At 47.8% G+C, this 24,906-nt stretch overlaps 1 protein-coding gene across 2 annotated transcripts in view; it reads left to right on the top strand.

Moving 5' to 3' along the window:
• The window catches only part of LOC141059322 (uncharacterized), an 83,074-nt gene that overhangs the window by 23,063 nt on the left and 35,105 nt on the right, over window positions 1-24,906 (top strand). For both annotated transcript variants that reach the window (XM_073555651.1, XM_073555652.1), the window contains exons 2-6: window positions 17,007-17,156; window positions 17,286-17,465; window positions 17,551-17,674; window positions 17,758-17,855; window positions 18,054-18,144. In XM_073555651.1, coding sequence (XP_073411752.1) covers window positions 17,079-17,156; window positions 17,286-17,465; window positions 17,551-17,674; window positions 17,758-17,855; window positions 18,054-18,144 — 571 coding nt within the window. In that variant the 5' untranslated portion in view covers window positions 17,007-17,078. The remainder of the gene's footprint in view (window positions 1-17,006; window positions 17,157-17,285; window positions 17,466-17,550; window positions 17,675-17,757; window positions 17,856-18,053; window positions 18,145-24,906) is intronic.

A 24,906-nucleotide genomic window follows, 5' to 3' on the forward strand; every position in this document is an offset into this window, starting at 1 on the left:
GTGTAATGCCTTCATTATGCCCCTTATGCAGTATATATGATGCCCCCACACAGTGTAATGCCCCCATTATGCCCCTTATGCAGTATATATGATGCCCCCACACAGCGTAATGCCTTCATTATGCCCCTTATACAGTATATATGATGCCCCCACACAGTGTAATGCCCCCATTATGCCCCTTATACAGTATATATGATGCCCCCACACAGTGTAATGCCCCCATTATGCCCCTTATGCAGTATATATGATGCCCCCCACACAGTGTAATGCCCCCATTATGCCCCTTATGCAGTATATATGATGCCCCCACACAGTCTAATGCCCCCCATTATGCCCCTTATGCAGTATATATGATGTCCACACACAGTGTAATGCCCCCATTATGCCCCTTATGCAGTATATATGATGCCCCCCACACAGTGTAATGCCACCCATTATGCCCCTTATGCAGTATATATGATGCCCCCCACACAGTGTAATGCCCCCATTATGCCCCTTATGCAGTATATATGATGCCCCCCACACAGTGTAATGCCCCCATTATACCCCTTATGCAGTATATATGATGCCCCCCACACAGTGTAATGCCCCCATTATGCCCCTTATGCAGTATATATGATGCCCCCCACACAGTGTAATGCCCCCATTATGCCCCTTATGCAGTATATATGATGCCCCCACACAGTGTAATGCCCCCATTATGCCCCTTATGCAGTATATATGATGCCCCCCACACAGTGTAATGCCCGCATTATGCCCCTTATGCAGTATATATGATGCCCCCCACACATTGTAATGCCCCCATTATGCCCCTTATACAGTATATATGATGCCCCCACACAGTGTAATGCTCCCATTATTCCCCTTATGCAGTTTATATGATGCCCCCACACAGTGTAATGCCCCCATTATGCCCCTTATGCAGTATATATGATGTCACCACACAGTGTAATGCCCCCATTATGCCCCCACACAGTGTAATGCTCCCATTATGCCCCCTATGCAGTATATATGATGCCCCCACACAGTGTAATGCTCCCATTATGCCCCTTATGCAGTATATATGATGTCCACACACAGTGTAATGCCCCCATTATGCCCCTTATGCAGTATATATGATGCCCCCCACACAGTGTAATGCCACCCATTATGCCCCTTATGCAGTATATATGATGCCCCCCACACAGTGTAATGCCCCCATTATGCCCCTTATGCAGTATATATGATGCCCCCCACACAGTGTAATGCCCCCATTATGCCCCTTATGCAGTATATATGATGCCCCCCACACAGTGTAATGCCCCATTATGCCCCTTATGCAGTATATATGATGCCCCCCACACAGTGTAATGCCCCCATTATGCCCCTTATACAGTATATATGATGTCCCCACACAGTGTAATGCCCCCATTATGCCCCTTATGCAGTATATATGATGGCCCCACACAGTGTAATGCCCCCATTATGCCCCATATGCAGTATATATGATGCCCCCCACACAGTGTAATGCTCCCATTATGCCCCTTATGCAGTATATATGATGGCCCCACACAGTGTAATGCCCCCATTATGCCCCATATGCAGTATATATGATGCCCCCACACAGTGTAATGTCCCCATTATGCCCCTTATGCAGTATATATGATGACCCCACACAGTGTAATGCTCCCTTTATGCCCCTTATGCAGTATATATGATGTCCCCACACAGTGTAATGCCCCATTATGCCCATTATGCAGTATATATCATGCCCCCCACACAGTGTAATGCCCCCATTATGCCCCTTATACAGTATATATGATGTCCTCACACAGTGTAATGCTCCCATTATGCCCCTTATGCAGTATATATGATGCCCCCACATAGTGTAATGCCCCCATTATGCCCCTTATGCAGTATATATGATGCCCCCACACAGTGTAATGCCCTCATTATGCCCCTTATGCAGTATATATGATGTCCCCACACAGTGTAATGCCCCATTATGCCCCTTATGCAGTATATATGATATGATGCCCCCACACAGTGTAATGCCCCCATTATGCCCCTTATGCAGTATATATGATGCCCACCACACAGTGTAATGCCCCCATTATGCCCCTTATGCAGTATATATGATGTCCCCACACAGTGTAATGCCCCCCATTATGCCTCTTATGCAGTATATATGATGCCCCCACACAGTGTAATGCCCCCATTATGCCCCTTATGCAGTATATATGATGCCCCCACACAGTGTAATGCCCCCCATTATGTCCCTTATGCTGTGTATATGATGCCCCCCACACAGTGTAATGCGCCCATTATGCCCCTTATGCAGTATATATGATGACCCCACACAGTGTAATGCCCCTTATGCAGTATATTTGATGCCCCACACAGTGTAATGCCCCCATTATGCCCCTTATGCAGTATATATGATGCCCCCCACACTGTGTAATGCCCCTTATGCAGTATATATGAAGCCCCCCACACAGTGTAATGCCCCCATTATGCCCCTTATGCAGTATATATGATGCCCCACACAGTGTAATGCCCACATTATGCCCCTTATGCAGTATATATGATGCCCCACACATTGTAATGCCCCCATTATGCCCCTTATGCAGTATATATGATGCCCCCACACAGTGTAATGCCCCCATTATGTCCCTTATGCAGTATAATGCCCCCCACACAGTGTAATGCCCCCATTATGTCCCTTATGCAGTATAATGCCCCCCACACAGTGTAATGCCCCCATTATGCCCCTTATGCAGTATATATGATGCCCCCACACAGTGTAATGCCCCCATTATGCCCCTTATGCAGTATATATGATGCCCCCACACAGTGTAATGCCCCATTATGCCCCTTATACAGTATGTATGATGCCCCCACACAGTGTAATGCCCCTATTTTGCCCCTTATACAGTATATATGATTCCCCCACACAGTGTAATGCCCCTTATACAGTATATATGATGCCCCCCACACAGTGTAATGCCCCCATTATGCCCCTTATGCAGTTTATATGATGCCCCCCCACACAGTGTAATGCCCCCATTATGCCCCTTATGCAGTTTATATGATGACCCCACACAGTGTAATGCCCCCATTATGCCCCTTATGCAGTATATATGATGACCCCCACACAGTGTAATGCCCCCATTATGCCCCTTATGCAGTATATATGATGACCCCACACAGTGTAATGCCCCCATTATGCCCCTTATGCAGTATATATGATGACCCCACACAGTGTAATGCCCCCATTATGCCCCTTATGCAGTATATATGATGACCCCCACACAGTGTAATGCCCTCATTATGCCCCTTATGCAGTGTATATGATGCCCCCCACACAGTGTAATGCCCCCATTATGCCCCTTATGCAGTATGTATGATGCCCCCACACAGTGTAATGCCCCCATTATGCCCCTTATACAGTATATATGATTCCCCCACACAGTGTAATGCCCCTTATACAGTATATATGATGCCCCCCACACAGTGTAATGCCCCCATTATGCCTCTTATGCAGTTTATATGATGCCCCCCCACACAGTGTAATGCCCCCATTATGCCCCTTATGCAGTATATATGATGACCCCCACACAGTGTAATGCCCCCATTATGCCCCTTATGCAGTATATATGATGACCCCCACACAGTGTAATGCCCCCATTATGCCCCTTATGCAGTATATATGATGACCCCACAGTGTAATGCCCCCATTATGCCCCTTATGCAGTATATATGATGCCCCCACACAGTGTAATGCCCCCATTATTCCCCTTATGCAGTATGTATGATGCCCCCACACAGTGTAATGCCCCCATTATGCCCCTTATGCAGTATATATGATGACCCCACACAGTGTAATGCCCCCATTATGCCCCTTATGCAGTATATATGATGCCCCCACACAGTGTAATGCCCCCATTATGCCCCGTATACAGTATATATGATTCCCCCACACAGTGTAATGCCCCTTATACAGTATATATGATGCCCCCCACAGTGTAATGCCCCCATTATGCCCCTTATGCAGTTTATATGATGCCCCCCCACACAGTGTAATGCCCCCATTATTCCCCTTATGCAGTATATATGATGACCCCCACACAGTGTAATGCCCCCATTATGCCCCTTATGCAGTATATATGATGACCCCCACACAGTGTAATGCCCCCATTATGCCCCTTATGCAGTATATATGATGCCCCCACACAGTGTAATGCCCCCATTACGCCCCTTATGCAGTATATATTATGCCCCCACACAGTGTAATGCCCCCATTATGCCCCTTATGCAGTTTATATGATGCCCCCCACACAGTGTAGTGCCCCCATTATGCCCCTTATACAGTATATATGATGCCCCCACACAGTGTAATGCCCCCATTATGCCCCTTATGCAGTTTATATGATGCCCCCCACACAGTGTAATGCCCCCATTATGCCCCTTATGCAGTATATATGATGACCCCACACAGTGTAATGCCCCCATTATGCCCCTTATGCTGTATATATGATGCCCCCACAGTGTAATGCCCCCATTATGCCCCTTATGCAGTATATATGATGCCCCCACACAGTGTAATGCCCCCATTATGCCCCTTATGCAGTATATATGATGACCCCCACACAGTGTAATGCCCCCATTATGCCCCTTATGCAGTATATATGATGCCCCCACACAGTGTAATGCCCCCATTATGCCCCTTATGCAGTATATATGATGCCCCCACACAGTGTAATGCCCCCATTATGCCCCTTATGCAGTATATATGATGACCCCACACAGTGTAATGCCCCCATTATGCCCCTTATGCAGTATATATGATGCCCCCACACAGTGTAATGCCCCTTTTATGCCCCTTATGCAGTATATGTGATGCCCCCACACAGTGTAATGCCCCCATTATGCCCCTTATGCAGTATATATGATGCCTCCCACAGTGTAATGCCCCCATTATGCCCCTTATGCAGTATATATGATGACCCCACACTGTGTAATGCCCCCATTATGCCCCTTATGCAGTTTATATGATGACCCCACACAGTGTAATGCCCCATTATGCCCCTTATGCAGTATATATGATGACCCCCACACAGTGTAATGCCCCTTATGCAGTATATATGATGACCCCCACACAGTGTAATGCCCCCATTATGCTCCTTCTGCAGTTTGTATGATGACCCCACACAGTGTAATGCCCCATTATGCCCCTTATGCAGTATATATGATGACCCCCACACAGTGTAATGCCCCTTATGCAGTATATATGATGACCCCCACACAGTGTAATGCCCCCATTATGCTCCTTCTGCAGTTTGTATGATGCCCCCACACAGTGTAATGTCCCCATTATGCCCCTTATGCAGTATATATGATGCCCCTCACACAGTGTAATGCCCCCATTATGCCCCTTATGCAGTATATATGATGCCCCCACACAGTGTAATGCCCCCATTATGCCCCTTATGCAGTATATATGATGACCCCCACACAGTGTAATGCCCCCATTATGCCCCTGTAAGCAGATTCTGCAGCCACAACCAGCTGCCTCAGGCACGTTTCCATGGCCGGTACCTCAGATTCTTCCCTGGCACCCCGTTCCTTTGCTTGGTGCTAAGTCTGTTCTGGTTTTGGGGTCCTAACCTTTATAATATCAGGAAACCGCGCCATCAAGGTCACCTGATCTGGTTTACCATCTAGACTCCTTCTTCCTGAAACTTTCCCTCTTCCCATTGATTCCATAGGGTTCTGTCTGGATGGCAGATGGCAGTCTTTTTGTGCAAATGCCGCACAGCCTGAAGAATTCCTTCTTATGACACGCCTTACAACACCCCTTATGGACTATATATGATGCTCCTCACACAGTAAAATGTGTCCATAGTACTGGCATCTCTCGTATCCCCCCACACACAGTATAATGTTCCCACAGTACCGCCATCCCACCACACACAGTATAATGCTCCCACAGTACCGCCATTCCCGTAATAATAATAATTATTAATATTTTTATATAGCGCTAAAATATTCCGCAGCACTTTACTGTTTGCACACAGTATCATCACTGTCCCTGATGGGGCTCACAATCTAGAATCCCTATCAGTATGTCTTTGGAATGGGGAGGAAACTGGAGTACCCAGAGAAAATCCACGTAAACACGGGGAGAACATACATACTCCTTGCAGATGTTGTCCTTGGTGGGATTCAAACCCGGGACTCCAGCGCTGCAAGGCTGCAGTGCTAACCACTGAGCCATCGTGCTCAGTAGACAGTATAATGTTCCAACAGTACCGCCATCCCACCACATACAGTATTTTGCTCTCACAATACTGCCCTCTACATTCACAATATAAAAATCAAAGACAAGAATTGTGTATAATGGACGCGATCAACCCCAGAATCAAGAGTGTAATCTAATACCGGCGATTGTCTAAACACTGTGTCTAATATCATGTCCTCACTATATCTGAAACTGAACCTGTCAATGACTGAACTCCTGGTGTTTCCTTCCTCTACTAATGTACCTATACCCGACATTGCTATTTCTGTGGGTGGCTCCACTATTACTCCCCAGCAACAGGCCCGCTGTCTTGGGGTCATACTTGATTCTGAGCTTTCCTTTGCCCCCCACATTCGATCACTGGCTCGCTCTTGTCATCTGCACCTCAAAAACATTTCTAGAATTCGACCTTTTCTTACTTTGGACTCTGCAAAAACTCTTAATGTTTCTCTTATTCATTCTCGTCTCGACTATTGTAACTCTCTTCTAATCGGTCTCCCTCTTACCAAACTCTCCCCTCTCCAATCTGTCTTGAATGCTGCAGCCAGGATCATATTCCTCACCAATCGTTACACCGATGCCTCTACCTTGTGCCAGTCATTACACTGGCTACCCATCCACTCCAGAATTCAGTATAAACTTATTACCCTCACCCACAAAGCCCTCCATAGCTCAGCACCACCCTACATCTCCTCCCTTGTTTCAGTATACCACCCTACCCGCGCCCTCCGTTCTGCTGATGACCTGAGGTTAATATCCTCAATAGTCAGAACCTCCCACTCCCGTCTCCAAGACTTTACACGTGCCGCGCCAATTCTTTGGAATGCACTTCCCAGGTCAATACGATTAGTCCCCAATCCCCACAATTTTAAGCGTGCCCTGAAAACGCATTTATTCAGACTGGCCTATCGCCTCAACACATTAACCTAATCTATCCCTGTGTGGCACAGCCAAAAGTTTTACCACAACCAGATTTCACGCATCATGTTCCCACATGCTTTATGCATCCATTAGCCCTCTGTGTCTGTACTGTTACACACTTAACATTATGGCTGGTCCATACAATCAGGGCAACTGTTACCACCCACCTTTCGTGTCTACCTCTTTCCTCATAGACTGTAAGCTTGCGAGCAGGTCCCTCGTTCCTCTTGGTATTTGTTATAATCTACTGTATGTGATTATTGTTATGCTGTAATGTCTATTGTCTGTACAAATCCCCTCTGAAATGTAAAGTGCTGCGGAATATGTCGGCGCTATAGAAATAAAATTTATTATTATTATTATTATAATATATAAAAATAGTAGATTTTATTAGCATACAAAAAAGACACACACAAGTGACAAGAATCAAATTAAAAAACAATTAAAAAGGCCAAGACAAATTGGCCATATTTTGACACTCCAGAGAAAAAGGTTCTAAAACAAGGACCTAGTGCTCACTTCCTCCAATATGCTGGGCAAAAGCACACAATACAGTAATGCATAGGACAAAATGCAAATATATGCAGAAAGCAAGACCTATATAAAACATAAACTAGACATAATGATAATACGTAACATGACAAGGCATTAAATACAAAGCGCAAAGAATTGCATATCCTGAAGAACAATCAGGTGGACTCCTTATTAGCTACCATAAAAATTCAGACCTATGTCATTGAGATAAAAATAAGCAAGGTAATATATATCACAATGAGTAGCCTGTAATTCTCAATACTGTCCTCAGGCTCTCAGATGGTACAATTAACCAAGGCTGCTCCTCCGCTGACACCACGGAGCGAGAGAGCGCATCAGCCCAGACATTCTTCTCACCGGAAAGGAAATGTAGGGTGAAGTGGAACCGGGAGAAGAAGAGAGACCATTGTGCTTGGCGAGAATTTAACCGCTGGGTGGTTTGGATATAGACCAAGTTTTTGTGGTCAGTGTAAAGTTGGAAGGGATAGCGAACCCCCTCCAGGAGGTGTCTCCATTCAGAAAAGGCCAACTTCATGTCTAGCAACTCTCTGTCCCCAATGGAATAGTTCCTCTCCGCCTACAAGAAGGTCTTGGAAAAGAAGAAGCAAGGATACTTCCGACCTTGAGCATCCTTTTGGAACAGGACTGCTCCAGCGCCGACGGACGAGGCATCCACCTCTAAAATAAATGTCTTATCCACATAGGGGATGTAAAATGGGAGCGCTAGCGAAGTGGGACTAGATGGAGAGGAAGGCCTTGGAGACCTCCTCTGACCACAGTTTAGGATTCGCTCCCTTCTTGGTGAGGGCAACCAAGGGAGCTACCAAAGTCGAGAAGTGCGGAATGAATTGGCGGTAGTAGTTAATAAATCCCATAAAGCGCTGCACCGCTTTGAGGGAGTGAGGCTCCTGCCAATCCATCACCGCCTGTAGTTTGGCAGGATCCATGGCCAACCTCTGGGCCGAGATAATATAGCCCAGGAAAGGTAAGGACTCCTGCTCAAGCACACACTTCTCCAACTTGGCATATAGGGAGTTTGCCCGTTGGAGATCGAAGACTTTGCAAACATCCTTCCGGTGGGAGTCTATATCTGGAGAGTAGATGAGGATATCATCCAGAGAGACTACAACAGAGGTGGTGAGCATATCCCAGAAGAGGTCGTTCACAAAGTCTTGGAAGACGGCAGGAGCATTATAGAGCCCAAAGGGCATCACCAGTTATTCATAATGCCCGTCCCTGGTGTTAAGGGCCGTCTTCCATTCGTCTCCCTCACGGATGCGAATCAGGTTGTAAGCACCCCGCAGATCCAGCTTAGTGAAGACCCTCGCTCCCCGCAGCCTATCAAAAAGCTCAGATATCAGGGGCAAAGGGTACTTGTTCTTAATGGTGATTGTTATGAATGGGTCGCCGAGGAAAAAAAAAACACAAGCTAAGTCTCAAAAAACCAGAGAGGTTGGTAACTATGCAGACTGCAGATCCCTGATTCTAACCACACAACTAGCAGCAGTCGTGGAGCGTTCCTACGTTGGTCCTAGACGCCTCGTCACAACCGGAGAGATAAGCCTAAAGCAGGAAAAGAGGAAAACTAACCGCCCCAGAGCAGACCCCAAAGGAAAGACAGCCCCCCACATGTATTGACGGTGAAACAAGATGAAAACACATACAAAGGCAGGAAAATAGGCTGAGCAAACGATGGGGCCAAACTAACTAGAAAGGACAGGAAATGAAAGACATTGTCTGCGATCTGCCAAAAACCCTACCAAAAATGATGTCCAACACATCTGATAGCAAAATTAACCCTGAAGTCACTACACTTCTCCCACTATATCAGCACTCTGAAATATTCTGAGACAGAGCAAAATGAGGCCAATCTAATAAGGGACAAAAAAAAGCAAATTGGAAAATACAGATAAATAAGACTGGAAATTCAGCACAGCCCAAGAAAACTGAATTGACAAACAAGAGCAAGTGTGAACATTAGCAAAAACAAACTTAACTTGAGAAGACTGGAACAAGCTGAGTCCAAGACCTGAGAAGCAGACTGAATCACCAGCACCAGGGTAGGGTGTCGGCTGTCTTATACCCAGTCTGATACTCCAGAGATCCAATCGTTATCCTCCTCACCAGGTGGCAGATCACTACCAATAAAACCAACCTCACTACCTCGTGTCACCACCAGAGGGAGAAAGGGAGGAGAACTCTCAACTGGTGGAGCAGAAAATGAGCTGAACAGGTGATGGCGTTAAGACCCCTGTAATCTATGCATGGACGTAATTCTCCGTTCTTCTGCACAAAGAAAAACTCTGCCCCTGTGTCATGATCCATGCTGGATCAGGACATATAAAAAGCACAGGTAACCTTTTTTTCCTAAGCTGTGCTTGGGGTTGGTTTTTCCCCCGGTGGCCGTTAGGATTATTGCACTGTGGTGTTGTTTGTTCTAAGTTTGCCCCCGGTGGTGGTGAGCGTCATTGCACTCTAGTTTCTTTAGTTAAGTGCACATGTTTATTATGCAGGTGTGATGTCTGGCTCTGCTATAAAAGAGTCACAGGTGTTGCAATCAGGGTTGGTGATAGTGTTCATTTCAACCATCCTTGGTGGAGGAAGGAGCTGGAGAGCGTTCCTTGCAACTCTGTCTTAGCCTGGTGTGAAAGGAGTCATATGGGATTTCCTCGTAGCTCTGACAGAGCTTGGTGGCAACGATTCAGGAGGAGAGCTGCATGCTGGTGGTGGACTCTGTTGCCAGGAGCAAGTGCAACAGAGTAAAGCTAAGTGTTGTCTCCCTGTCTGTGTTTTTCCTTAGTGTGTATTAGTGCAGTGGTGGGGCCAGTGCCTGCGCCACCCAGTTTCCTAGCAAGGGATAGGTGTAGGGTGTGCTAGGGCGACAGGTTCCTGATCGGCGCCCGATGCGGAACCGGCATAGGGAACGTTAGGAGCGTTAGGGACAATGAATCAGGGGGTTCAGGAGGTCTCCACGTCCGCTTTCCCTTTCGCAGGGTCCACCATTGTAACAGTTTCCCTTCCCTTTGTCTTGTTGTTTTAGTTACCGGCCTGCGAGCCGTGTCACACAGGACAGTATCGCGTGCCGCGTCCTGTTCTAGTTACCGGCCTGCTGGTCGCGTCACACAGGCCGGGTCAACGTGACACCCTGCAGGTGACACTGACTTCCTAATAAAGCCTCTTGCCAGATTCTCCCTGATGCACTGAGACAAGGCCTCTGTCTCCGGGAGAGATAAGGGGTAGACTCGACCCCGGCGAGGCTCCACACCCGGCAAGAGGTCAATAGATAGTCATAGGGGCGATGCGGTGGAAGGGTCTCCGCTGCCTTTTTGGAGAACACGTCCGCATACTGTCGATAATGTTTGGGGAGTGAGGAAAGATCTGCGGGGACCTCGGTGGAGGCAACCTTGACACACTCCCTCAGACATCTAACCTCACATGACTTACTCCAACCAAGAATTCTCCCCGAGGACCACTCTATATGGGGAGAGTGGTACCGCAACCAGGGGACCCCTAGAAGGACCTGGTCGATACCATTGGGCATGACGAAGAGGGATTTCATCTCCTGATGAGATGGAGACACCAAGAGTATCAGTGGAGCGGTTTGGTGGGTAATCTGTGAGGGCAGAGTCACACCGTTCACTACTCTGACGGTGACTGGCTTAGATATCATAAGCAGTGGTATTGCATGCCGTTGAGCGAAGGCAGATGACATAAAATTGCGCTCCGCTCCAGAATCCACGCAAACCTCCACCGCCAAAGTGGAAGAACTAAACTCAAGTGTCCCCTTAAAGGACAACTTGGAGGAAAACGCCACGGATTCTAGTGAGCCACTTCCTATAGCCAATAGATACGAGCGTTTCCCCAGCCGCTGTGGGCACCAGTTGGTGACCGGACTACCGGCAACCAAGACAGATCACAGGGACTCGAGTGGACCGGGGCCTGGATCCCTCACGGGAAGTCCCCTGAATCTCGGGCGCCCGATTGGGAGATTCCAGAGGTTTAGCAAAACTGGGTGCCAACCTAAACCTCTGCCTACACTGGGACTGCTCAAAACTTCGCTCGGCAAACCGAAGGTCTATACGGGTGGAGACGGTGATAAGCTCCTCCAGTGTAGCGGGAATCTCCCTGGTGGCCAAAGCGTCCTTCACATGGTCAGCCAAACCTCTCCAGAATGCCGGGATGAGGACCTTATCTGGCCACTCTAACTCTGAGGCCAGCATCCGGAACTGAATGGCAAAGTGGCTGACCATGGACGAGCGCTGTGACAATGCCAGCAGCCGGAGCGCGGTGTCATGGGTGACTCACGGTCGCTGGAAGACCTGCTTCACAGTGCCCAAGAACTGCAAAGCACTCTGCACCACATGATCACCACGCTCCCACAGCGGTGTGGCCCACTCCAAAGCCCTGTCCGACAAGAGGGAAATAATAAATCCCACCTTAGCCCGCTCGGATGGGAATCGTGCTGCCAGCAGCTCCAGCTATATAGAGCACTGGCTCACAAAACCCCTACAAGAAGCACTATCGCCTAAGAACTTCTCGAGCAGCGGGAGGCGGGACAAAGTCGGGGCAGGGATGGCAGTGGTCACACGGGAGACAGCCTCCGTGGCTGCCTGAACAGCAACCGCAGTAACATCCGCAGCTGAGGCTGAACGCTCGAGAGCCGCCAACCTGTCCTGCAGCTGCCGGATGTACTACAGCAGTCGCTGTTCGTCCGCCATTACTAGCCAGACCCTGGCGCTAGTATAATGTTAGGGCTAGCGGAACACACCTGATAATAAAATAATAGTAAGGTGCGTTCACAGCCCGGGGTCCACTGTGCAGGGGTGGTAAACTGCTGCTTAGTAATGGCGGAAGTATAAAGGGCTGTGGAGTCGGAGTTAGTTTTGGTCGGAGTCGGTAGAAATGTACCGACTCCTACTCCAGCTTTAAAAAAAATGTATTAATATTTCATAATTGAACTTTCATATGAATTTTATAAATGTTACTCAAATATATATGTTCTATCAAACTATGAACAACAGTGATAAGCAGTTCTGCTGGAGATAGAGACATTTCTTACTTCTTGTGTGTCACTGTTCTCCACTGCCCTTATCTAATCTTATACTTGGTTAACCTCATGCTGCCCCAACCCCCCTACTTACAATGTATGAAACTGAAAGTGAAAATGTGTTGCAAATTCTTAGTAGTAAAGCTCCTCCTCTAGACTAGATCATACTAGGTGTGTGTCTTCCAAGCATCTCACAGCTGCCTGCTACTCAGAAGAGGAAGACTGTAAGAAGTATTATCCTTTCAACAAACTTTGCATCAGTTAACTGTGAGTACATGAGGAATAATAACAGTATTACTGACCACTATGTCAGTTGTATGACCTGGCAATAATTTTGTACAATTGTTTTTAGGAAAAACAATTGTCATTTGGATTGTGAATGCAGAATTAAAAACCTGAGAATGTCAAAGAAGCATCACATTAAATCAGCTGTATTTGAACATTTCACCATCACTCAAGATATAAAACATTATGTCTGTCAGTGTATGACAAATGATCCAGACGAAAACAAATGCTGTGAAGCCAAGATGAGTGCATATTCAGGCAAAGATAAAAATGCTCCTACCAGAGCTTCTAATCTAAAGAGACATTTACAGCGATTTCCTCCAGAAGTACTGAAAGCAGTGGATGAGAGAGACTGCATCCAAACCAATGAACCAGTGCCCAGCTCTTCCAGCCAAACAAAGGAGCAGAGAACTTTGCAGCCATCAGTTGCAAGATATTTTGTCAGTGACAAAGTTACTGTGACAATGACAGTAGATACATTTAAAAAACAGATCATAGAGCTTGTTGTAAAGGATAGTGTGCCTATTTCATTATTTTCACGACCAGCTTTTATGTGTCTGAATGGGGAAATGGCCCGCAAGCTTGGTGTTTCTCTGGAGAGAGAGAGTATTAGAAGATTAGTAATCGAAGAAGCTTTTAAACAAAAGGAAGAACTTAAAAAAAACTCTCAAGGGACGCTTTCTGTTTCTTAAAATGGATGCCTGCACACGTCACAGAGTGAACTATTTTGCCATCAATGTCCGATTTGTTTGTGACAAAAATGAAATAGTTACCAAGACATTGGCAGTAAAAGACACCAAAGCTCATCACACCAGTGAGTTTCTCCAGGTCTTGGTGGAAAAGGTTCTGCAAGACTATGAACTTAAAAAAGAGCAAGTTCTTTCTGTCGTAACTGACAATGCTTCAAATATAAGTACTATTAAGCTAATGAATGAGAGTAATGATGGTGACCAGCAGCTAGAAGAACATTCTGGGTCCACAGACACAGAAATGTTTGAAATAGAGGAACACAGTATTGTAACTGAGGAGCAAACTGAAGTTGCTTCAGATGAACAGCAACATGATAGTTTAGATGATCTTGTTGAAACTGTGTCAATATGTTCTTTCATTCATCACATGCGCTGTGTTGTGCATACGCTACAGCTGGCTATAAGAGACAGTCTGCAAGAAGGACATGCTGCTGCACTGATTGGCAAGGTGAGAAAATTGGCTACTGTTGCCAGAACCCCTAAAGTTGACTCAATTTTGAAGAGACGTGCTGGAAAAGGGGCAATTATTGATCAAGCCACACGATGGGGCAGTACTTACTTAATGATTCAGCGCTTGGTTGAACTGAAAACCTTTCTTGTAGACATGGGTAACCCTCAACTGACGCTAAATGAAAGTCAGTGGAATCAGGTGACTGAGCTGGAAAAATGGCTAGAGCACCCATTTACAGTGACTAAAAAAGTACAAGCAGAGGACTTAACTCCAGGTATTTTCTTAAAGGAGTGGAAGAACCTGATGTTTCGCCTGTCCCAAAGAGGAGGGTTAATTGCCAGTGGCATTGCTACATCAATGAAACGGAGAGAGGAGCTACTATTACAAAATAACATTCTTTTGGCAGCTGTTTATGTAGACCCAATGCATCGGATTCTTCTAGATGATCAACAGCTAAGTAAAGGAAAAGAAGCTCTGTTTGAAATAGCAGTAAGGATGAAAGGGTTGCAGAACAGTCAGGAGGAACAAGAAGAATTTGGTTGTCCTGCCACATCTTCACCCTCATCATCAACTGATGAAGAATTTAATTTCGAAAAATATTTGGTTCACAAGGACCGTGCAAAGTGTTCCCGCATAGAAGAAGAGTCATCCCCATCAAGGAACACAGCCAGTACATTTCAGCAGAATTTTTCATGTGCACTAAAAGAAATTGAGAAATTTGACCGTTCATCAAAAATAACAGTGCAACAAGCGATTCCTCTGTATCCTGACATTGTCAGATTTGTTGCCCGAGTGGTTACTGCTTTGCCACCAACACAAGTTAGTGTAGAGAGGTTGTTCTCTGCTCTCAAAATAATTAGATCAGATTTGAGGGCATCCATGAAGGAGGATCTGACAGAGGCAATACTTTTTCTGAGGACAAATTTATAGATTTCTTCTTATTAACTGCATAAAAGTGTTTATTGCATATTTACTTACAGTTTAGAAAAGTTTATAAGTCATTTGCTATATTCTAATTGTATTCTAATAAATGTAGTTTTTGCTCTAAGTGGTCTGATTACTTATATGATGGTGAGAAACTGAATAAGCACGATGTTTAATATTTTACAACAGTAAATTTGTTGTTATGAATTGGCCATTTATGAAGGAGTCGGAGTCGGAGCTGGAGTCGGAGTCGGAGCCTGATAAAATCCAGGAGTCGGAGTCGCAACTGTGGCTTACCGACTCCACAGCCCTGGCGGTGTACAAAAGGTCACACATGGGTTAACGTCACCCATTGTGAACAGAAGCAAACTCTGTTAACTCACAGAGCCGCGCTACCGCAGAACATAAATTCCTGTGCCTGTTTAGCTCACAGAGCCCGGCCACGGAGTGCACGGAAAGTGGTCACAGAGTCCCTCTAGACCTTCTGAGCGCGCGGTGTCGCACCTGCGGATGCCACTATAGACGCTGACTATGGAGTGTCGAGCACGTGCACCGTGGACACTGATGCCTGTCTCAGACTCTGTCCTACCTAAGCCTGGGCGCTTAACAGGCTAGGCTGCACAACACATGCGTACCAAGGGTAGGGGTTTCTTAATGAGTCATTCACCAGAGACATTCATACATGCATACGACACTCACTCCTCATAGTCTGGTAATGCAGTCTATACTAGCGCATGGCCGAGTGACCATGCAAACCTTTTATAGCTGCGTCCTTCTGGGACCTCCCTGATGGTCCAGTCCAAGCTGGAGAAGGACCTGAGCATGTAACCTCCGATCTCCAATGAGAGATCGTCCCATGGGCATGCTCAGTGGACCGAAAGGAGGACTTAGTCCCTGGAGTAGCTCGCTGCTGACCAGCATGCGTTGCTATAGCTGGGCCAGAGGTGGCAGCAGCAACCAAACACACAGAGCTGGTTTGAGCAGAGCGCCGGGATCGAAGAGTCTGCTGAGCAGGTACCTCTGCGGCCGAAGAGGAGTGGGAGACTGCCGGATGCAAGGCTCGGGATTCCTGCTGTGCAGCGACAGGAACCCAATGCCTAACAATGTGTCTTCTGTTTTTCCATGTTTTTTTCTTTTTGCAGGAATTGTTGGAACCAATTTTTCTTTAGAAACATTTTAACATGTTTTGTTTTCTGGTGATTTTCTAGTAATATAGGAAAGTCTAAGGCCAGAAATAAACCTCATAAATCACTGTCCATGAAGACTTTGGGATCAGATAATTTCCATGGTGTTTCTGCAGACAAAAAACAACTTTTATAAAAGCCTCAAACTTCTGTGTGTGACTCAGACCTGAGATCTAACGTGATAGAAGATTACAGTGCGGGGAAGACGGGAAACCTTCATATAGACGGCCGGTGGGGATGGAGTCAGTGACGGACTCTGGCCAAATATGTTTCTAGAGCCGTAGTAGAAGATGAAGATGTCGTCCTCATCATGAAGTAGTTATTTCTCCTGTCCCGTGTAATGAATATCTCCTGCAGTATTGCTAATGCCGATTCCAGTGTCGGTAAATGAGACGAGAATTAGCGTTATGGAAGATGAGTCTATGAGAAACGTATTCAGCTGCCGACTCCGAGGAAGAAACTGCTTGTTGTCTGTGGCCTAAATATATAGGTTTTATTAGTAGATGTAGAGAAGAGAACTAAATACTGTAAAATAATAAATCTCCTCATATGTTTCCCTTATTATCTCCAGTAATTGTATTATTACACCGGATTTTATGATGTTACATCGGCTCATCTTCTCCTCATTCAGGTCTCTACAATATCGGATCCTCTCAGTGACGATCTTCTACAAAAGAGAATTTTCCTGAGTTACCCATCAAAGATGGATATGGACAGAGACAAGATGGTGGAGAGGATATTACACCTCACCCTAGAGATCCTCTTCCGGCTTACTGGAGAGGTGAGAGATTCTGATGACGTCACATTACATCATTCTTATCTATGGGAATAACAGATGGACAGAACTGGAGAGGTGAGGACTCTGGAAATGTCTTTAGTGAGATTTATTAATGTGTCTCTCCTTAACCAGGATTACACAGTAGTGAAGAAGACCTCTAGTGAGCGCTGTCAGGACCCTGTGTCAGAGGGATGGGGAAGACCCCTGAGACCAATCACGGAGCCTCCACCTCACCCCCTGATACATCAGGACATCAATGACCAGAAGATCCTAGAACTCGCCTACAAGATGATTGAGCTGCTGACTGGAGAGGTGACACTGCTGGGAATGCTGGGATATTATACAGTATAACACTCTGAAGGGATCGGGGGGATGATGGTATCATTGTATGTGTCAGGTTCCTATAAGATGTCAGGATGTCTCGGTCTATTTCTCCATGGAGGAGTGGGAGTATTTTGAAGGGCACAGAGATCTGTACAAGGACGTCATGATGGAGATTCCCCAGCCCCTCACATCACCAGGTAATAGACAGGTCTAAATACACACGGCCTATAATTATCTGTATGTAAAGAATGAATTCAGTCCATGTATGTGTTTCCTCCAGATCTATCCAGTAAGAGGACAACACCAGAGAGATGTCCCCGTGCTCTTCTTCAACAGGATTGTAAGCAAGAAGATCCTAGCGTTCCTCAGGATCATCAGGTAGATGGAGAGAAGGTGTCATGAGATCTCCCCTATGATGTGTAGACGGCTGTGAAGGTCTTGTGCTCAGTCTTGTTTTATCCACCATTATTATATGTTTTATACTTGTGTAATGAGAACGGTGGAGATGGCAGGATTAGAGCTGATCATAGATGTGACTTCTCCATCTGTCTGACTTTTTTACAATATTTGTTTCAGGGTGAAGAACTGACCTATATTAATACTACAGGGACATATGCGAAGGGTGATGAGTGGTGTAAAGAGGAGATTCCTACATATGACTACCCAGGTGAGTAGTAAGCAGTAAATGCAGAGAAGTCACAGATTCTTCTCAGTCACCGGCTGTGGCTGCTTTATCGGTGGTGTAGTACGGCCGAATTACCATGGTCACCATTTTGCCTCTAGACCACAACATTCTCCTCCACCCAAAATTGTTCAAATGACTTTGGGCATTGAAAGCCCTTTTCTATAGAACTTACCACCTGGAGGATCCACCTACCCCCTTGGATTAGAAGACGCTGACCGTTACCTGCCCAGTTTTGTAAACTACAAAGCCAAATGACAGTGTACGTAGAATGTACTGACAAGTTAGAACATCACTTGAAGAAAAATATTATGATGGGCCTGTAAGAGAAAGTGGAGGGTAATGATGCTGTTGGCTTCCTAGAATCCTGATATCTTATTGGATGAATCTCCCTTCTCTCCCTTCTGTGCTGCTGAATGTGCTCATATGGTCCCTACATGACCAGGTCCAGTCTTTCTGGCCAAACTTTGCTTTTATGATCAACTACATTAAATGTGCAGTGAGGCCAAGCGTGAATTTCCCTTTATCCTGACTTTTTAATTTGTATTAAAACTATCTAATTTCAAGGAGGATTGTGATAAACTACAGGAAAACCATTACACCTGTGCCATGATATATCTCTAAGCTGTGTGTGGCTGATGGCTGTAATATACATTTATTCACCCCTGCAGGAGATGTGTTGGCATGGCTCGAGCCCTGGTTTCATGGATTCACTCCACATCATAAATTACATTATGTTTTCAATCCTAAATAATTTAGTTTACTGCACAATCTCTCCTGAAATGGGGAGCAATAATATTTTCTCTAATCTTCTGGTCAGGATTCATAGTAGCTCCAATGCTCCACCATAAATGAGTGCAACTCCGGTTTACTGTTGGAGTTCTCCCCTCATACATACATAACTTGTTGTTGGGGATGTAACATAGAATAAAAAAGAGTCTTTTTTACCTGTTCGTTCTGTATGATACTTTGATTGTGGTGGGATTGTCCTGCCTCACTTATGTGAGTCTGTAGCTCCCTGATAGTCCTGGTGATGTAATCCATCTTGTTGTTGTTTAATCTGTATTTGTAGTTTTCAGTTAATGAGATTCTCGTGCTCTGGGGTGGGGCTGTGGGCGGGGCTTTATGTGGTGCTCTGCTTACAGTTGTGGCCAAAAGTATTGACACCCCTGCAATTCTGTCAGATAATATTCAGTCTCTTCCTGAAAATGATTGCAATCACAAATTCTTTGGTATTATTATCTTCATTTAATTTGTCTTAAATGAAAAAACACAAAAGAGAATGAAGCAAAAAGCAAAACATTGATCATTTCACACAAAACTCCAAAAATGGGGAGACCAAAAGTATTGGCACCCTCAGCCTAATACTTGGTTGCACAACCTTTAGCCAAAATAACTGCGACCAAACGCTTCCGGTAACCATCAATGAGTTTCTTACAATGCTCTGCTGGAATTTTAGACCATTTTTCTTTGGCAAACTGCTCCAGGTCCCTGATATTAGGAGAGTGCCTTCTCCAAATTGCCATTTTTAGATCTCTCCACAGGTGTTCTATGGGATTCAGGTCTAGACTCATTGCTGGCCACCTTAGAAGTCTCCAGTGCTTTCTCTCAAACCATTTTCTAGTGCTTTTTGAAGTGTGTTGTGGGTTATTGTCCTGCTGGAAGACCCATGGCCTCTGAGGGAGACCCAGCTTTCTCACACTGGGCCCTACATTATGCTGTAATAACACCAGAAGCACAAAAAGAATAACCCCTAAAATTTAGCTTTTAATTCAATGACTAAAAACATTAGTGAAAATGACTAAAAGAAGGAGTAGTAGAGGACAAAAAATGAAGGGAGAAAAAATTGTTTTTAGTTCTCTTCAGTATTCAAATATTGGGCCAATGGCTAAGTTACCCTAGTCAGCCCTAATTTCCAGGACGTCCACCTGACAGCACTATGGAGGACGTCCTCCTCCTCCTTACAGGGACAGGAAAGCACACGAGAGGTTAAAAGGCCATGTCCCACCCCCTTTCCCTCAGTGTTTTTCCTGTCCCTGCACGGAGGGACACGCGAGAGCTTACCGGAGGGACCCAGGGGATCATGCGGCCGGTCCAATCCTTCCCCTGTCAAGAGGTCCCGGGGCCGAAACTTCCCGGTGGGGAGTCCCTCGGCTCCAAAGGCCAGGAGCAGGACGGCGCTCCTGGAGGGAGCCGTTCCTCCCGGTGGGGGGGCTCTCGGCTCCAGGACGGGTCGGCTCCCCGCAGGCGGCTGGCCATGCGGGCACCGACAGAAGTGGGGCGGCGGGCCGAGTACCCGCAGGACGTCGCCGACGCTGGGCAGTGGAGGCCGGAGCACCATAGCAGGAACGGCTCCCTGCACGCGCCGAGCGCGGTCGCGCGCAGATGCCCGGCAGGAAGTGGAGGCGCGGCTTACCAGCGTCACATCCGGTGACGTCAGACGCCGGTTTCAAATCCAGGGCGCGCGCGCTCCTGGACCAAAGCGTTCTCCAGAGTCGTCACAGGTGGTTCCAGGCTGTGTGACTGCATCGGACGCCAGGGAATGGAAGGCAACACTGCATCTGGTGGAGGGGTAAGTGCGCATAGCGCAGACCACCCTCCCCACCCGTCCCCACAGCCCAGATCTGATGAGGTGCCCCTTATATTATCAGGAAAAGGGAACCCCGGCTGAGTCCCCCTCGGGGAAGGACCCGGCGAAAGCCACCGCCAAATCAGTCAGATGTCCGGTGTGCAGAGTAAAGCTGCCAGACACCTATAGCAAGACCCTATGCGGTCCCTGTACCTCCAGAGTCATAGGCGAGGAACAGCCATCTCTGCTTTCCGAAATGAGGTCGCTGATAAGGGAAGAGATTCAGGCCTCTACGTCCCGGCGTCGATCCCCCAGCCCTGGGCCAGGTCGCAAGCGTCCGAGGTGGGAACCAGTCCCAGTATCAGAGGCGAGCCCTAGCGAGGAATCCGATTTCCGGAACTCAGATCAGGAGGAAGAAGGCGAGATCCTGGGGGATAGTCAGGAACAGAACAGAAAGTACCTATTCAGACTGGAGTATACGGACGAGCTGGTACACGCGGTCAGAAATACCATGCAGATGGAAGAAATCCCTAAGCCACAGTCCAGACAGGACTTAATGTTTGGAGGACTGGTGTCCCGCAAACAGGTGGTGTTCCCTGTGAGCGAGCACATCAAAGCAATGATCCAGGAGGAGTGGAAGGAAGCAGAGCGTCGGTTGACACTCTCCCGAAGCTTTAAAAATAGACTGCCCTTCGATCCCGAGGAAACTCGGGCGTGGGAAGAAGTCCCTAAGATCGACGTCCCGGTTGCCAAGGTTACGAAGAAATCGGCTATCCCAGCCGAGGACTCATCCGGTCTTCGAGACCCAATGGATAGAAAGGCGGACGTCTTGTTAAAAAGAACATGGGAGACGTCGGCGGCCCTGATTAGAGCCAACATAGCAGCCACCTCGGTGGCCAGGTCTATGTTCCTGTGGTTGGGGCAGTTGGAGGAAAACCTAACCAACAAGACCCCGAGGTCAGAGATACTAGCATCTCTTCCTCTTTTGAAATCAGCCACGGCGTTCCTGTCGGATACGTCGGCGGAATCAGTTAGGTTTGCGGCCAGAAACAGCTCCCTCTCTAATGCGGCCCGGAGAGCAGTCTGGCTTAGATCCTGGTCGGGGGATAACCCTTCTAAGGCCAAGTTATGTGCCATCCCTTTCTCGGGTCTGAGGGTGTTTGGTCCAGCCCTGGATAATATCCTTGAGCTGGTGTCTGATAAGAATAAGGGATTTCCGGAAGAAAAGCCCAGGCGGTCCCAGTCCTTTCGGAGAGGCTCCTTCTTCAGAGGACAGTCAGAGTTTAGGGGCCGGGCGAGGTCTAATAGAAGCTCCTACAGAGGCTCCTTCAGCCAAAGTGGGAAGAACAGAGGTCCCCCATTTGCATCGACATCTAGGTCGAGGAGACAATGACGCCATAGGCATTGGGGGGAGACTTCGCCACTTTGCAGCAAACTGGTCGCGAGTCACCAACAATCAGTGGGTCCTCAGAACCATCAGCAAAGGTTACAGGATAGAGCTCTATTCTCCTCCCCCCGACAGATATATTGCCCCCACTGTCGTCCAGGAGGACTCCGCAATGTGGTCGGATCTTCAGGACATGTTAGACTCAGGGGTCATAATACCAGTTTCACCATCAGAAAGAGGAAAAGGTCACTACTCTTCCCTGTTTGCAATTACAAAGAAATCCGGCGAGGCCCGCACCATCATAAACCTGAAGCCACTAAATGCTTGGGTCAGATACAGGAGGTTCCGGATGGAATCAATCCGATCCGCAATTCCTCTGATAGACAGGGACGCAGTTATGTGCACCCTAGACCTAAAAAAGGCATATTATCAGGTTCCTATTCATCCCTCATCCCAAAGCCTACTAAGGTTCGCGATCAGTTCACTAGCCCGGACCTGCCATTTCCAGTTCCAGGGTCTTCCATTCGGGCTGGCCTCAGCTCCCAGGATCTTTACAAAGCTGGTGGTAGAGGTGGTGGCCTACCTGAGAGATCAGGGTATTGTGATTGTGCCGTACCTGGACGACTTCTTACTGGTGGCAAGATCCAAAGAAGCGCTCATCCGAGACAGGATCCGAACAACTACTGTGATGGAGTTCCTGGGCTGGGTGATCAACTGGGAGAAGTCAGACCTCACACCAAACACCAGAAAGGTATTCCTGGGAGTCCTCCTAGACTCAGCCGACAGAATATCCTGGCTACCCGAGCAGAAGCAGAAGTCCATTCAGGCCAGAACCAGAGGTCTGTTGAAGCGTCAATGCTCCATAAGGGAAGCAATGGAGGTCCTGGGCCTCATGACGGCCTGCATCCAGTGTGTCCGTTGGGCCCAATTCCACTCGCGGTTGTTACAAAGAGAAATTCTCGCGAGGTGGGACAGGAGTCAGGCGTCGCTAGACAAACCCCTAAGACTCTCAGGACGAGTAAAGGAGTCCCTTCGCTGGTGGTTACAGGCCAGGAACCTTCAGGTGGGCGTGCATTGGACAACCTCTCCATACGTGGTAGTCACCACAGACGCAAGTGCGTGGGGATGGGGAGCCCACATAGAAGGGAAGATCTTCCAGGGGAAGTGGCCAGCAAGCATCAAGGCCAGATCCTCCAATTTCAAGGAACTCTTCGCGGTCTGGGAAGCGTTGCGGAGAAACCGGTCGGTACTAAAGAGTCGTCATGTTCGCATTTTATCCGACAATACAACGACAGTGGCATTCCTGAAACACCAAGGAGGAACCAGGCATCAACCACTACAGGCACTGGCGGAAAAGATATTCACGTGGGCAGAACGGACAGTTCGATCCGTGACCGCGGTACATCTAGAGGGTTCCCAAAACGAAGTGGCGGACTACCTGAGCAGACAACAGATCCACCCGACAGAGTGGGAATTGAACATAGAGATCTTCAACCAGCTTTGTCAGCGCTGGGGGAACCCCAGTATAGATCTCTTCGCAAGCCGCAAGAACTCGAAGGTTCCCAGATTCTACTCCCTAAATCCGATGGACCATCCAGAGGGCGTAGACGCCCTGAGTCAGACTTGGGGAGAATCCCTCTCTTAGGCCGGTTTCACACTAGCGCATTTTCAACACGCGCACGGCCGGGGGTAGCTCCGCCCCCGATCCGGCTCTCTGCCCGGCGTGCCCGCCCCTTCCTTGTAGCGCCGCCTCCTAGCGGACAGCGGCGCCTGCGATCGGCGCACCCTATCTTTAGCATAGGGTGCGCCGATCGTGCGCAGGCCGTGCGCTAGTTGCAAAGCGCAACTAGCGCACGGCCTGCGCACGATCGGCGCACCCTATGCTAAAGATAGGGTGCGCCGATCGCAGGCGCCGCTGTCCGCTAGGAGGCGGCGCTACAAGGAAGGGGCGGGCACGCCGGGCAGAGAGCCGGATCGGGGGCGGAGCTACCCCCGGCCGTGCGCGCGCTGAAAATGCGCTAGTGTGAAACCAGCCTTATGCGTTCCCACCACTGGCCCTCATACCGGCAGTGCTCAGAAAGATACGCGAGGACCACGCAAGAGTGATATTGATAGTGCCATACTGGCCGAGGAGAAGCTGGTTTTCCCTTCTGGGAGCCATGGCAGTAGAAGATCCAGTCGAGCTGCCCTTGTGGGAGAACATCATCCACCAGGGCCCGATCCACCACCCGGACCCAACAAGACTCCATCTATCGGCTTGGATCCTGAGAGGGACATCCTGAAGGCAAAAGGATTGTCGGAGCAGGTCATATCCACCCTACAGGCCAGCAGGAAGCCGGTGACGTCGGCAATTTATCGGAAGATATGGAAGAGATTCTGTTTGGAGGGTGGCAGGTCCGGGCTCGTGGCAGGTACCCCGGATCTCCCTAACATACTAGGGTTCCTGCAGGCAGGTTTTAATAAAGGCCTCAAGCCCAGTACTCTAAAAGTCCAGGTTTCAGCTTTGAGCGCCTTCTATGATTATCAGTTAGCTGCACATCCCTGGGTGATAAGGTTTATAAAAGCCACACAGCGCCTGCGCCCCACGATTAGGCAGCTCACCCCGCCATGGGACCTGGGCCTGGTACTTCGGTTCCTCTGCTCGGACACTTTCGCCCTTAGTGAGAAGATAGCCATCCCTGCTCTCACTCGTAAAACGGCCTTTCTAGTAGCCATTACCACGGCCAAAAGAATAGGGGAGATCCAGGCCCTATCCACTAAGGATCCATACCTCCAGATAAGAGAGGATAGT

The sequence above is a fragment of the Dendrobates tinctorius genome, unplaced genomic scaffold, assembly GCF_039654945.1.
Source record: "Dendrobates tinctorius isolate UK_male_01 unplaced genomic scaffold, ASM3965494v1 ptg000226l, whole genome shotgun sequence".
In the NCBI taxonomy this organism is placed as follows: domain Eukaryota; kingdom Metazoa; phylum Chordata; class Amphibia; order Anura; family Dendrobatidae; genus Dendrobates; species Dendrobates tinctorius.